At 45.9% G+C, this 15965-nt stretch overlaps 2 protein-coding genes across 2 annotated transcripts, besides 2 other annotated features; one reads left to right on the forward strand and one right to left on the reverse strand.

The window, feature by feature from the left end:
* Positions 1-38: 38 nt before the first annotated feature.
* BO94DRAFT_294847 (uncharacterized protein) lies at positions 39-919 on the reverse strand. The gene has a single exon (XM_025606708.1). The coding sequence runs from the start codon at positions 779-781 to the stop codon at positions 92-94; it is 690 nt and encodes a 229-aa protein (XP_025462482.1). The 5' UTR covers positions 782-919; the 3' UTR covers positions 39-91.
* A 2530-nt stretch (positions 920-3449) lies between these two features.
* Positions 3450-3531: a sequence feature (Protein overlapping with rRNA (BO94DRAFT_477683, PWY69655.1) was converted to a misc_feature.).
* A 27-nt stretch (positions 3532-3558) lies between these two features.
* Positions 3559-3926: a sequence feature (Protein overlapping with rRNA (BO94DRAFT_477683, PWY69655.1) was converted to a misc_feature.).
* Positions 3927-4190: 264 nt separating this feature from the next.
* BO94DRAFT_610972 (NADP-dependent oxidoreductase) lies at positions 4191-5411 on the forward strand (the record flags this gene model as incomplete). The annotated part of the gene is made up of 4 exons (XM_025616617.1): positions 4191-4652; positions 4686-4715; positions 4737-4904; positions 4938-5411. 4 exons carry the CDS (start codon positions 4191-4193, stop codon positions 5208-5210), a joined length of 933 nt encoding a protein of 310 aa, XP_025462484.1. The 3' UTR covers positions 5211-5411.
* Positions 5412-15965: the final 10554 nt, after the last annotated feature.

The following is a 15965-nucleotide window of genomic DNA, read 5'->3' on the forward strand; positions in this document are numbered from 1 at the left end:
AATAGGGTTGCTTTAGCTGCTCCCTGGGGGTGGAGAATTAGGCTGGGTACTTGTATTGGACGTAGAGTGGTGGTATTTGGAAGTATCTTCCTTACCGGGTTCCTGCCACGATATCATTGGCTCGTCTGCGAGATGACGGTGGTGTGGCGATGTTGTTGACGAAACCACTTGCAGTTGGGAGCTGCTGATGCTGCATTGACTGCGCCTCAACCAAGCTCCTGTAATCCAGGCTTGTGACGTAGCTTGCACCAGGCCCTTCACAAAAGTAGGCACCACGATACTGAGGTATGGAATTGCTATTGTAGAATACAGTGGTAAGGTCACAAGGGGCCTGCATGGGGCTAGGACCGCCCATGAGCCCGGAATATGTTTCAGTACCGTGGGATGCTAACATGGAGTTGCCATCGGCTGAGGATATTGATGCGTTATGGTCATTGAATGTATGAAAATAGCCGTGTGTAGGGTAGCTAGAGGAGGCCTGACTTCCCGACATGGTGACAATAATGACCTGAAGGCTTGAGGAGGTGAGATTGTAGACAACTAAGTTATCCGTGCTTGGGATGTTTCCAAACTGGTGGACAACCCCGAGTATATATAGTTGACATTGGTGGAGAACCTGATGTGGCAGCCTTGAAGATCTCGAATCGCGACTTACGGGTCGGATGAGGACTATTAATCCGACAGTAGATTTGTCAAGTTTAGAGTGCTGACTTATCCGAGCGCGATGATGCGGGATACTGCTATGGTAATCATTGGATCGTGGCCGTGATGCTGCATTCATATGAGGCTGAATGAAGGTGGACTGGACTCCCCGGCCGGTCCCGAGGTCGATTTATAACCGGCGGACCCGAGACTCGGCCGCCGGAAAAGAACGGAAGAGGCCGATGGCCCCAACATCTTTCACCCCGCCCATTCGATTGGGATATGAGAATTGACCTATTAACACTTGCATTCAATCAGGGATCTAGTATTATGTCTTACCAACAAGGTATTAAATATATCGATTGTCGGGGTAAGATGTCCTGCATAAAATAATCAAGAGACTCAGCCGATGGCAGATAACTCCGGCACAGTCTTATTCGAGCAAGCTTCGGTGTAGGGCTACTATAACTCTTCAAGTACATATCACGTGCTTCGTAGAGAATCGGATCAAACAGCAACACATGTAATCCAACAACAAGACAATGACTGAAACCAACAAACGTGCTGTCAAACACAAGATAGAAAGCATTTGACTTTCCTCCCATTATGGTAAGTTTGAACGTAGTCACCCATGTAAATGAGTTGTGAAATAACTGACCACATATCAAGGTTGTAGCTCATGTGGCTCATGTGACTCCATAGGTTACCTCATCTGTCAAACATTCCTGTGACTAGGAGAACACAAGTGTGTTGTCAATTGTGTTCAGCTAGGCTACAGGAAGGAGGGGTTTATAGTCGTCCGTGAGGCTGGATAAGCCGTAGTACCTCAGAGGACCTCTACCAATTACTCCCATGCAACCAATCCATACCCAGCGATGAGTGCTTGCTGACTCGGGTGTCTTTTTGCGTCGTGAGAATTGTTAGAGTCTGGTAGTTCTGTCTTTTGAACGCAGTCGTCTGAGAGACATCGCTGGATACCATGCCTTGACGAATTAGGGATCTGCGAGACAGAATCGACCGGAAAAGATACAATCCGTTGAATGGGCCAGTTTCCGGATTGATTGTGGCGCGGTTAGTTGTGCAATGGCAATCGTCACTGAAAAACCACCTTGATGCCCCGCATAAGTGAGCTATTCTTGTTATAACTTTGCTTAGAGTCCCCTGTCGAAAATGTGCTGGAGTGTTTATTTCCCGTGTCCACAACCCATCGCTGTGTTCGGGATATGACTTGTTGACGAGATATGAGTGGTGATTGTTGCTAGCAGATAGTCGGCTCAGATCATTTGATGACAACGTGAACTGTTTCCATGGTGTAATTTGGAGATGTGAACGAGTGAAGAGGATCCACAGGAATGTTGATGGAGTGTAAATAATGAGACAGGTGTAGCCACGTAGAAGAGCTATGCTAAGCTGTGGATCAATGGATATCGTAAACACTTAGAGTCATCTGTATTGCCTTGTCGAAATTCTCGAGTTAACCCACCATTAGGTTGTTTGTGACCTGTCAAAACAAAGCAATGTTGTTGAAGGTTCGGCATGATGAAGGTATGATAGAAAAGACAAATGCTTTCTTCGAAGATAGCCAAATGTGAAGTCGGTATATATATCGAAAGAATAACATTGTTCAACCCAAAGAACAGCCGGCTGCAGAAAAAGCGAGACTGTTGCTTCAACATGAAGTCCCAAAGGTTGGGAAGATAAAAGCAAGAGCCTGCAGATCAAGGAGACAGGCACCTGCACCGCCTCATTGTTGAGGTACATTCGCAATGTCAACCATACAAATCTTAAAGTGATCAACAGGGCAACTCCGATTGGCCCCTCTGCGTGTCATAACACCATTGGATAGATCTGCGAACGCTATCCTGTCTTTTTTTTTGGACTCGGACAGATACCAAAAGTCGATGCCATGGCCGGCCTGGTATCACTGATTACTATATACCGCACCGAAGCCACATCTGGGGCAAGGTCGGCTTTGCGCGCACTGCGACCAGGAATTCCTGGTACTGGTGCTGGAGATGGAGATGAGAGGCTTTATAGATTTCATTTGGTTCTATGTCCCTGATTCGGGATCGGAATATTGCTTGTTAACAAGGTACTACTTCCTATGCACGGGACTTACAGTAGGGTTGTTCCTCAGGATACACGGCTCCTCTCACGCGACAGTCAGAAGAGCGGTGGCTAGATATAGGTATAATCCGTAGGTGGAAAGGTCTCCATCAGAGCATTGTCCATGTGTAGAGAATTATGTTAAATTATGGCTTTGAATATGGATTTACCATTTTAACTTCCTCAAATCCGTGTCTCGGTGACTTTTAAACCATGGATGTTATCTGACCCACTGTAACTTTTGTGGTTAATGAATCATTCTCCCCTCATTTCATTCACTGACACTATCCAGGCTTTCCTGCACAACATACCAAATGGCACGTCAGACGGAATTCTAGACCATAGCACGCGTGCACAATAAGCCTTAACCCGGCACTGCACATATTTGTCTCGCGCTTTTTTTCTTTATCGATTACTAATATCCCTGATAGCCCATTGGAGATGATACATGTTAGTTAATCTAATTTGAAACAGTGGCTTGTATCACAAGCCGTGTTACTAGTAGGACATGCCCGACTGCAAAGGTTTCATGCCCCCAGGTCTCACAAACAACGGACCAATGATAAGGGAATGGTGGACCATGCACTACGGACCATCCGGAACTTGGTGGGACTCATACTGGAGTTGAGGTACGAATGTCACCAACTACCTATGTTTCCTCCCTAAAGTGCCCCTATTCTTCAATATAAGCCAGAATACTGTTGTGTCTTGTACATACGACCACAGGGTGTGGAGAACAGGGCTTCCCGTCCGCTCAGCCGTACTTAAGCCACACGCCGGGAGGTTAGTAGTTGGGTGGGTGACCACCAGCGAATCCCTTCTGTTGTATGTTTTTGTCCTTCCCTTTTTACTACCCTTTTCCGTCTACCTTCCTTCCGTTCACCTCGCGGTCTATTTTTTTAATTTTTTTAATTTTTTTTTTTTTTTTGGTTAGTGTTGTTTGGATGGGTTGTGTTTATTTAATTAGCTATTGTATTTGTCTTGTGGATACAGGAAGGTGCGGGTGGGTATGTTGGTTTATGGATGCAGCCCTCCATCTGGAATGCTGTCTAGTCTTTAAACAGCAGATAACTATTTTTGTCTGTTACAGAACAGTCCAGCCCAGGTTCTACCTATTTAAATATTTGATGAACACGGATAAAACATCCCATTACGAGGGAGAATCCTACCCCGCTTAGCCCTTTCGTCATCATTGCACAAGTCCTACCGTAGTAGCACCAAGGGGATTGAATACTAGGAAATGGACTTGTCTAGAATTATCCTGGTCTTTGTATTTATTCTACGTTTATGGTTACCGACGAGGGGACTAAGTGTCTCTATTCTTGGATCATCTCTTGATATATATTTCCGTTCCTCTCTACTTTTTACTGTCAGTGAAATTCAATGCATATCTAACCTTATCTTTCACTCTTGTTTCTGATATAGTATTACTCTAGATAGCTATGGCTCTCCGAACAGCACGTACCCTTATTCAACCAACTGCTGAATTAAACATAGAAGATCTAAAGCTCATATTCCATATAATACCATCCCCTAACCCAACCAAAAACAAATACCTTATTCATGTCCACGCCTGCTCTCTCTCCGCAGGGGAACTCCTCTGGCCAAGAAACTTCCCCCCACCTCAGTCCTGCACTCTCATTCCCTGCCCTAACATCTCCAGCACTATTGTCTCTGCATCTCTTGACTCCCCCTTTCAACCGGGTGCTGAGATATACGCACAGACAAACTACATCCGTCCCGGAAATGCTCGGGATTACACAATAGCAATCACAGATGAGCTTGCCCTGAAGCTGAGGGACTTGAGTTGGGTTGAAGCTGCAGCGGTGCCGGTATCAACTGAGACAGCATGGCAGATACTCTTCATCCACACAGGAATCATGCTGCCTGGGGCTGAGATAGATGTTCCGAAAGCTTAATTGGCATGGAAAGGCAAGAGAATCCTGGTTACAGCTGCGTCCGGGGGTGTTAGGATGTAGGTTGTGCAGGTTGCGGCAAGGATATTAAAGATCAAGATAGTGGGAACGTGTGAACCCGACAATGTCGAGCTTGTGCGATCAATGGGTGCGGAGAAGATTATGGATTATCAAGGTACTGACCTGAAGATCTGGGTGAAGTACAAGGCGGTAAGAAAGATAGATATGATGGTTAATTATGTTGGTGGACGGGCGCTTCAGGATGCTTTGTAGACTGTCAAGAAAGGAGAGACGGTTCTGAGTATTGTGCAGCCGCCCGACGGAGTCCGTCCGTGGAGTGAGAAGGGTGGAGTGAGAGATGTCTTTTTTGTGATGCAGTCCAGTGGAAAACAGCTAGGGATGATTACTAAGTTGATGGAGAAGGGAAAGTGCCGGGGTATGGTGGATAGTGTGTGGCCATTGGAAAAGTTTCGGCCAGTGTTTGAAAGATTGGACACCGGGCATACCTGTGGAAAAATCATGCTGGATTTAGCTTTAAATCAGTAAGATTACTTATATGGATTCTTTTAATTACTGAAACCATCCAGCGTATCTTCCAGACTCTGAGCCTAGAGGGACAGCTCTTTGTTGTAATAGAGGACCACCGTTGCGTTTTATGATGATCTTTCATCTAATATGGCTTTCCAGTGGGGTTCAAGCTGCCCAGTGTTTTTGTTTTCCCCGAGCTCTCTGATCTTGTTTTGGGTGAACAGGCGGAGTTTGACGTCTATTATATCTTTGAAGCTGGTGGAGAAGTTGCTGAGAGGGAGTAGGATATCCTAATCATTGTAATCAGCTTGTTCTGGAGTGCGCACGAGGCAAAAGAGGTCTGGATAATCAAGAGCTTTGTAAAAGTGGGCCATGAAATTGCTGATTATCTAGGGGACGAGGAAAATGAGATCAGTGGGATTATATATACGAGAAGAGATAAAAGATAAAGCTTTATATGCTGGCTGGCACATCTGCAGTATAAAAAAGAAAAAAAGTCAGTATAATTATATGTGGTGTCAGTGGAGTTGTATAGTGGAGAAAAAATAAGATGATATTGGATAAAGAGAAAGAGACTGACACAGTGATAGGCAACAGGACTGGTAACAGCCCTGCTACCTAACTAGTAAGAATTAGCTGCAGTGGGATGGACGGGTCCGCCCCCACCATTTTCATATATCTAGTAAGCGATTCTAGTTAGAATCACAATGGTGTTTGGGATGAGACAGTTTACTCTAGAAGGTTATCATGGCCGACTCCCAGGCTTACGGTAATCCCAATATTAACCGCCCTGTTAGACTCTGGTCTGAATCATAATTCTTGTTAAAAAAGCACCCTGCCGTGTTCATTTATCGGCCATGCTCTCAGTTTGAGAACATTAATCCCTGTATTTGAGAAACATTAACTGTTTCACAGCTGCTGAGTTGATGGGGTGTTATATTGCTGTCTAGTATCTTGGCTAAGGATGCCTCTGGGAAGAGGTCTATATATATAGGAAAGAATAAAGATAAAGAGAATGCAGGAAGACTATCCAGCATCAGATTCTTTCACTCAAATATTTTCTAACCATCTTCTTTTTCTCACAGCCGTGCTCTGCAATCCGGGCTTACAAGGAGTCCTTGATTTTTCCATGAATAATGCTACGTTCCTTGAACCACGCTATACCCCAAGGTCACGTGCTCTTCAGTGTGGCTGGGTGGGCTGCACGTACACAAGGACCTTCAACAGAGCCGAGGACCTGATCAGACATGTCCGATACACTCACATATCCCGTCAAGAGTTCTATTGCCATGTGTGCGGGCAGCCATTCAACCGCAGGGACAACATGAGAGACCATCAACTGCGAATACACTTTCAGCCAAGGGTGCGATAGGTCTGGAGGAGAGGTGGCTTGCAGACGCTGCATGCTTCTTATCAAACTTCTTTTGGCTGTCTATTTTTTTGTCTGTGCTATTTTCGAGATACCCTCTGCTTCTTTCTTGGCCCATTTTTCTGTTTCTTTTCTCTACCTTACTTTTCGTCATCGATCATGTCCCCGTTTTTAGCGAAGAAGTTTCTTAATACAGTATCACGGTCGGGATCGTCCCTCCGACAAGATCTGTCTACCCGGAGTGGAGAATAGCATATGCTCCACAGTCATTTTATCAACGTCTTACTGTATACTCCATACAGGGGTTCTTGTTCCGCAGTTGGTTTTATTAAGTGGGACTTGGTACGGATCCGCCAACGGGGCGGAGCGGGACCGACCTTTGGTGGGGTGAGTTTAAACATTGTGGATGGAGTCTCATCACGTGCCCGTAATCGCATTACGAATGGTAAATATTATGTAATCACATGTACACAGAATGTGGTGCATACAGGCCTTGTGAGATTAGGGAATCAAATCGGATCTTTGTTATGCCAGCTGACACACTCTAACTAGGCTAGTGTTATGTTGTAGGCACACCTGCCCCTGATCTCCCATGTTGCGGAATACAATCATCGGTCGAAGGATAAGTATCCCACCGCTTGCTGACATACAAGGACTGCTAGCTATCGTCTTTAGTCGACCCAGTAAGTTGTGAAGTGCTTAGACTTCCTAGATGTAGCGAGAACACAGGTGATCTCTATACTTCACCCAGCCGATCTATTTGCCACCTTTTTCACCTTCAAACTTCCAACCGCGTGAAGCTGTCCTTAATGCACTTATTGGGGTGGCGGAGTATTGGAAGTGAAACACTATGATGAATTAGCTCACAGGGAATCATAGTAGTAGAAGGCCCCATGATTGGACAGATCTTTTGGCAACCCCACCGCTACTTGCCTATTGCCGGACATCTCCTAGTGAAATCTCCGTTTATTCCAGTGACATCTCTCGGCATGAAACTAAAAAAGCGCCTAGCTGAAGGTGAACGCCGAGGGAATCACCATTTCTTGTAGGATTTCGCCGACAACATGTAGGGATTTTCCGATCGAAGTTATGTAATCTGGGATCCACCGTCGTCTATATAAGTCCCCTCTTCCCCCCAGCTGGACTACCCTTTCTCACACACTCCAGATGTCTTAATACTCTCCATTGCTGGAAGCCCTTGGCTTCCGCAACACACGATGGGCGTCAACAACCCAACTTAGCCCATCGGTCATCGTCTCTAAATCATTTTGCTCATACCACATAGACTCCCTTATCCTTTCTATATAAACCCTTCCAGCGTCGTCTCATAGTAGTCTCAGAATTCCCACTATGGTAGGTAGAACTGCCAGATTCTCCGACCACTGCTTCTGAGATGCTTGGACTTTGCCATTTTCCACGTCCAGCTCATCCTGACGTTACCTGACTGCGTTGTCACGCTGCGATGTTTATTGCAAGCAACAACAAGATACCGCGGCGGATGTCCTTCATTGAACGAAACAATGCTTCTTCCTCCAACCCACATTCTACTTCAAGGTATGTCATGGTGCACCAAACACTGGCAGAGTCCAAACGCTGACCGGTCATACACTCAGAAATAGACTATCTCGAGTACCCGCACACTGCTATCAACACAAACCAGATCGATATTCTACCCACTACCTTCTCCTTGAACAACACCATTCGATCGTATCTTGACCTACCATATACGCGCAGCAGGCGTCACCCTGCACCACGAGCGATTTAAAAACACCGGACAAAACCTCCCAGCATCCAAGCCTGATGATGCGGAAGGTAAGTGCGGACAACTTCGAGTGCCCTCCGAGAGCCCCCTCGCCATAAACACATCATTGTACATCAGACTGACAGTGACAACCAGAAACAAAAAACCCTACCCTCATGGTTGGATAGGGGTCTGGTTCATACCAGCAAACAATCAGCTCATCAGAGCAAAGCCGTAACGTGGCTGCTGTAATCGTGGTTAAAAGAAGAGGTGGATTTTTAAGTCCCTGGCCCTTGGAAATACCGTATGGAGACATGCGGCGACGACACAAGGTGCCAAGGCGCAATTTTATTTGATCTCACGCTTGTGGGTCTTCGTTTTTCCCATTGGGGTTCTCAATAAGGGAGAAGTGTTACTATCTTCAGCACGATAGTCGCGGAGGAAAGCATGAGGGGAATTCTTGTATCTGGTGATTGTTAGGGGGCCTGTACTTGTGAGGGACCAGAAACTGCTCTGACCGGGGAAGATATGATTGTCTTCTTTATTCATGTGGTCTGAACTATGAGAGTTGATGAAAGAAAGGACTGAGGCCTGTGATTGTTGTGTATGTTTACTGAGACTTGTCGAAGCCGAGGACATAAAGATCTTCACAACTACTATCATCTAGTAGGAGTAAGACTAGTGGTCCTAAATAAATTGTTGGGGTGGCTACTAAGGCGATTCAACCGTGTAGAATGAGATGGATGATGATCTAGCTAGGGGCCTCGTAGGCCATCTATATGGACTAACTAGCGGTGTACGGAGGAGTGTCACGTGACCCTACGTTGCCTACCGGCGTGGGAGCCCATCGGGGATCCCAACATAAATCCATCTCTTTCCTCTCACAATTCAGCTGGTATTTCATGCTCTGTAGGCTATAGTCCAGTCTTCCTTGACCTCAATCCTACAACAGAATTTCTCCTAGTCATGGCCAGCCATTCCATCATTGAAGAAAATGAACGGGGATATCCCTTCCGGACTTCCCATGCCACCTGTAGCTTTGCTTGGTGCATATAGTCGAATATTGTATGGCCTGGCTACCGTTTGACTAAAGATCATAGCTCGCCCAAGATCACCTCGGCGTTCCAATGACCGACACTGCAGAAATTGATCTACTCATCACATAAACCTAGTCATTCGCAATTGAAGGGACTCACCAATTAAGCCATCGTCTTCGTCTATTGGATACGGGACAACCTGCATAATGAAATCATTGAGCACCCCCCCGCAGTTGAGGGAGAGTGCTAAGAATATTGGAAAAAGCTGACACAGGGATCTCACGGCGTTGGTGGTGGTCTTCTCGATGTATTCATCTATGAAGGAGTCCAAATCTGGCATTTGGCGATGGTATAGTGGACGGACAAACTTGCGAATTAGGATCTTTATTTCTGACCAGGTCAGGGCCATGATCATTGAGATCACTCGATGGCCTGTGTCATGTTCGTGCATCAGGCGGAATATGGCTGGCGATGGGCGATACGCACACTATGCAGAGATCAAATCCTTCAAATGTATCAGGGTTGTCGCTCTAATTGTGACCGATTAGGTGCTGAAGATGTCAGGATGACCGCTTCGGGACACGATTAGGTCTTTTTGTTGGCAGTCAGACGAGGAGACTTGAGAGAGCAGGGCAAGGGATAACCTGTAAGAAGTGGGAATTGCTCGTGAAGTATAAGTTGAGTGTTGACGACAACTTTCTACAGCTCAAGCAGGCAGTGGTTCGGAACATAATCTCAACTCCATTGTTGCACGCTGATTTTGGGACAAAAGGGTTCCAGATTATTCTAGAACTCTTTGGTCAGGTATCAGGATGTTCATGGTGTCCTTGTACGGCTCCCTCCAGCATTGTGCCGCATACTTCCGGCTTTGCGAAGGATTGCAACGCAAATTGCACTTCATTGAGGGGATATTTCCTGTGAGATAGGAGATTTCCTACGAGATACTCAATGCTGAAAGGTAATTGCCTTTCAGTACGAGTCCATAATTAGATATATAAGCCCCTAATGCCCCAGCTTCTCCCTCATTGTTGGACATCACACCACATCAGGAAAGATACTTATAACACGACATTTCCAATATGGAATGTCACATCATATGTCAGGTCACCCACTTATAGATTGATCTAAGGCCTATCTATTGGCCGATAACGAATCCCACCATCGATGAAACCATCATGACCAACTGCAAGCTCTGATGGGCCGGCCACTCACGGCTTAGGGGCCAATATGAGATGTTTGCACTGAGCTGACACGAGCATCACCATTGCTTAAGCTTCCATCGTTCTGGATATCAGAAACACTAAGCAAGTGCTGGCTATATATCGCGCACACAACATCCCGCCACTTGTCTTTCTATAACACCTTCTCACTACAAACCAAAGTCGCCCCTGTTGATGTCTTCAATCAGGTCATTTCGAGAATCTTCTCAACCAGGCGGACCCGAGTGATCCAGCACGGGTCCCATGATATGCTCAAGGCTCGTCACAGACCTTGCTAAGAGCCATCGCACCGAGCAACGATGATTCGAAGCCCTTTGGTTTCATGGACAGGGAATCATCCCGAATGGCATGTCATATACCTCCCATGGTTAGGTTCCAATTACTAACATTCCTTGATAGATCCATTTGTCTAAATGCTTGGTTCAAATAACATAACAGTCTCGAACCTCATGTCAATGGTGAGGGCCAAGCCAATATTACAGCAATACTCTGGTTGCTCGGAACGTTGCGGATAATGCTTGGTCAACACGACACCTGGTAAAAAGATGATATATTGTCAAGGAATCAGTTTCCGTCTTACGGCATCAACGCTACAACAAGCCCAGGAGTACAGAAGAGGATATAAGTGCGCACGCATCTATCAGACAAGCCAGGTGCCATATGCATATTACCTCATCTGCCCCTGGTTGTCTATACTGACACGCGTCTATTGTGGGATTAACAGCACGAACCACCTTTGACACAAATGGTTTTGCGAGACAAGATATTCGTCTAAATCGCGTGTCTCAAGACATCTAGCAGTACCAACTGAGGTTATTTCACAGGCCAGTCAGATTAATGTCGCGAACGTTACTTTATTCTGATGTCGCAGGGAGGCGGAGCCAGTACGCAGCGATACTGACAGCTCTTTAGAAACTAGTTGAAGGAAACGGTCCTATCACATCAATTGAGTGCCTCAAACAAAGGATTCCTAAAGCCTGCCGGACAGATCAACAAGCCATGGCCATTCTTGATTCCCTGAACGCGCCACTGGATAGAGTTCCGTCGCATCATTTCCCCCCATCCTTCCATCCCTTCTCACCTCCGCTGCGGTCTCTTTCTACACCCCAGGGTCACATAACTTCGCACGCGACGTTATGTTATATTATAACCAGTTCTCGGGTCATCACAGCAAAACCAACATTATAGTATTATCTATGATATAGATGCTCAAGCCTCAAGTCAGTCAATCTGGTCTCTGTTAATCTCCTGTCGATGACATTACCCTGGCCAAACGGACTTGACGGCATTGCAAAACCTTCCCTGCTCAATCTGTGAATAAACCCAAGCAAAGAGATCATCGCCAATAGAAGAAGCTCTGATTCGGAATACGACATTCGTACCCCTCAGAGCTCGCACGTTGAATTTAGACATCAGCCAAGCTACATGGCCCTAACTTTACGAACTCCGAACAAGGTCATTCATTCTGCCCCGTCTTCGCCTATCCTTGTCAGCGCAATACCTATACTACTGTCGAATCAAAACAACCCGCATGCTCAAATCGCATGATTTCCTCTTCATGCTTTTGTGGAACTACTGACTACAGCGAGTCACACCCTCCAACCTTCAGGATAAAATACCCACTCCAAGTCGGCCGTCTCAAAACAACTACATGATACGGCCTCATGTTTAGTGCACACCAGGGAGCAGCAGATACCATTACCCTACAAAGTGGCACTGCTTTGAACATCAAGATGCTGAGCGATGAATCCGATGATAAAGACTCCGAGCTCTTCTACAGCCAAGCTGTGAATTACGTTCTCAGACAAAAGAATACCTCCCCAGCCAGACGCTCCTCAACAAGGGTCTGCGAACCACGGATGTTCCCGGGCGAATCAAGGCACGATACACTGTCTGGGAATCCCTGGATGAGAACACCTGACTGGGACAAGACCTTACATATTGCCATCACCTGGGTAATCATACGTGGATACTGAAAGCCTCTGACGGCCTTACTACCCGCGGGGGCTTCTAACATGGTGGAGTCTGATCATGGAGTACTTGAACTCTCTACATCTTCGTCCCTATTCACCCCGGCTGCCTTCTATGGTCATTCATTGCCATAGACCATGCCAAATGGCTTCTCTCATCGAGTAGCGCCGTATCGACTACGATAACGTGTCCAGAGCTTATCTTACATCCTCATCAGGCGCAGTAGGGAATGCTTCCATCTGGTCCTGATAAGCCCCACCCAAATCCGGTGATATGTCAGAGCTACAGCACGCTCCTCCAATTCGAGCTGGATATCAAACGAAACGATGCATGGACTGATTACATCCGTATTCCAAGGATACGATAAAACGTACAGACTTTAGTCTATACCTCCATCTAGCCCTGGCCCAATTCTTTCAAATTGTCCTCACAACCTTCGAACCCCCAAATACATTGACACTTCAAGCCTCTTTCCACTAGAGAATACAGCACATTCCTTGATTTTGAATTGGATATCGAACGAGCCATGAATTGGGCGCTTACATCCTGATTACCTACCAATACTAACCTACTTCAAAACGCAATACTCTCGCTCTCAAACGCCCAGAACACCCAGGTCCAATGGATTATGGAACACGGAAGCAAAATAATCAAAACGAACAACCGATGCAGAAAGCCGATCAACCATCAGGGGACATTAGGCGGTGTGCGGGTTGTATCACATTGTGAATAAAACGCCACTAGATGAGTGACAAGGATATGACGGCCAACGATGCTGAGGAATAGATGATATTCCAATTATCAGAACCTCCATAGTAAATTTCTTAGACCAAGGCTGAAAGTACAGAGGATAAAAAGAAAAGCTCGAGATAAATGGCATGGTTAGCTGATGTCTCATCTTCGCAATTCTACAACAGACCCCCCAGTTGGGAAAAGGCATTAAGGAGGCTATACATGCACCTATCAACGCATCGTTTCTTCATACTCGGCGTTGCTTTGCCTCCCCAAAGTGTAATCCTTTCTTTGCTCAGGGTGGGTGAATTACTGTTACGTGGACTGGGCTTCACTGTCTTATTCTAGGCCTCACCGCTGTGTACATGAAATGCTGGCGGTGGAGGTCGAAAGAATCAAACGTTCGTTTAACCATGTCTATTTACATTATCTGACGTTGAAGAGAAAGGTTCGATGGTTCGCAGATCAGTAATAGAGCTTATTGGAAGCGTTGATTAAAGCCGTCGACGAATACCCCCAAAACACATGCCCTGCCTGCACCCTGTTATGACGATAAAGCCCTATGAGGGTTGGCAAGTCGGTGGTGAAAGTTCTCCGAAGGTGTAAATTCTATTCTATGTCAACAGAAGCAAGCGTGAACTCATTGCGGGGCGGCAACAGAAGAAAACGATTCTCTGCTGTGACTACATGGTCCCAGGCAGGGCGGATGGGAAGAGGGCAGAGAACATGGGTCGCTGTGATGTAGCTCATTGATGGGGTGATGACATCGTTGGCTGTATTTGTGGAGTTAGTACCTCGAGGGTGGTAAATCCATTCCCTTCGAGGGAAGGAGGAGTGAAGAGGAGGTGGATACACTTGGGAAGTATGATTGGGAGGCGCTAAAGCTACACTGGCTAGGATACAATTACACTGGTGTATGCTATCACAATACTTTCTGTCTAGTCTACTTACTATGTTAAGGCAGGCCTACTTCTTCTGATTAAACAGAATCTTGACCGCTTGAATCCATGTCTGAGATATTGAATTCATGTTCATAATACTAAGAATATTTTAAGTAATTGTAATATTCTTGTGATTAGAGGTTTTATCTAAAACTATACTTGAACCTGAATAGGATATTATATAAGATAGTATCTAAAACATTAAGTATGATTATACCTTGGTCAGTGTGGCTGTAGCGCCTCCCTAAAACTGGATTGACACTATCAGGTTTCGGTTTCTGGAACGATCGGTTACCGAACGGGTTTTAAGCAGAAGCATGAAATAAAGACGGCATCTATATTCAATCTATAATATGGGCCGTTGTCCATGTTTCGAGACCCGGAAGACCTGTCTATCCTCTCGATCGGGTGGCATTTGATGCCTCAGGCAGAAGACCGTGTGCAGCGACACGCATCCTGCTCGATTAGAATAATCCTACCAGTCATTCATCGAGGGAAAATAGTCTCAGTGAAGATGGAGTACATCATTCCGGTTTCCTTTCATGTGTACGAGGTTGAGTACATAAAGGCCTACTGCTGGAAGATAAATGAATTTGATCCGGTGTATAGCCCCAGACAATAATGATATTGGACCTTCAGTGGGATAGACTATATTCAGTGGAAAGCATACTATATACCACCGCGTAATTAGTAAAGATATGGTTACAGTGCATCTTTCTCCTCCTCCCGCTTTTGTTTCCGGGACAGAAACGAAAAGTGAATATATACCTCAGGCACACATCCTGTGACATGACCTGTCCACGGGTCCGAGCATATGTCAAACTTTGTTTCAACAACATACCACACATGGTAAAGTTTAAACCTACCCACGTGGTGTATTGAGTGTTGACATATGACTCCTTGCTTCCCCATTATGTGGATTGTATGTACTAGTCAATATGGACCACGCCGTGCTGTATGCAAGGCGAATACTTTGTGAAAGCACGACCCACAAATACATCTTGGCGACCAGGACCACGTGAAGAATATGAAAAACATAGGAAAGCACAACGATGGATATGCGAACGTCCGCTTAGTCCACATGTGATGCACCGCTGATCCCAATAAATACCCAACTTACTCTCATTACAGTAATTATGACACCCAACCCAGCCACAAAAACGATCGACAGTAAGAGCAAAAGAAACCACCCCTGCCAAGCACACATAAAAGCTGAAACTTGATGCCCGAAACATCATTACCTACAGGTACATGGCATGCAGCCTGATGAAGATTGGTGGCCTTGTGAGATCGGGTGGGGCGAAACATCCTCGACATCTGTACAATGACGTGATGATGCAGCTCGGAGATGCCGTATATGCGCATAGTGCGGGTGGGGGAATTCGAATGACGCCACTCGTGGGATATTGGGTTACTATGTTGGGGCTTATCAATTTATTCACGGCTGGGACACTGTAGCCTGATATTCGAGGCCAGGAAGTGGTTTGGGGATTTACTTAGGGTAGTGGTGGGTATGGTGAGGGCAGTTTGGCTGTTAAGGTAGCTGCATCTCTGATTGGTTGGATTGATCATCGTTCATTTTTTTCGTAGGGGAGATAGTATAAAGGCTGGTGAGGGAGAATAATAACCGAAATAAATCACTGATGCTGGAGAATGTACTTGAAAGGAAAAATTCCACGATGCGCGTCATATTTTGTAGATTCGTGAGACAGTTCATACAGGGCCGGCGTGCGGAAGAGAAAAGAGATAGAAATGAAAAAGC

Source organism: Aspergillus sclerotioniger (assembly GCF_003184525.1).
Source record: "Aspergillus sclerotioniger CBS 115572 chromosome Unknown BO94scaffold_41, whole genome shotgun sequence".
Taxonomy (NCBI): Eukaryota; Fungi; Ascomycota; class Eurotiomycetes; order Eurotiales; family Aspergillaceae; genus Aspergillus; species Aspergillus sclerotioniger.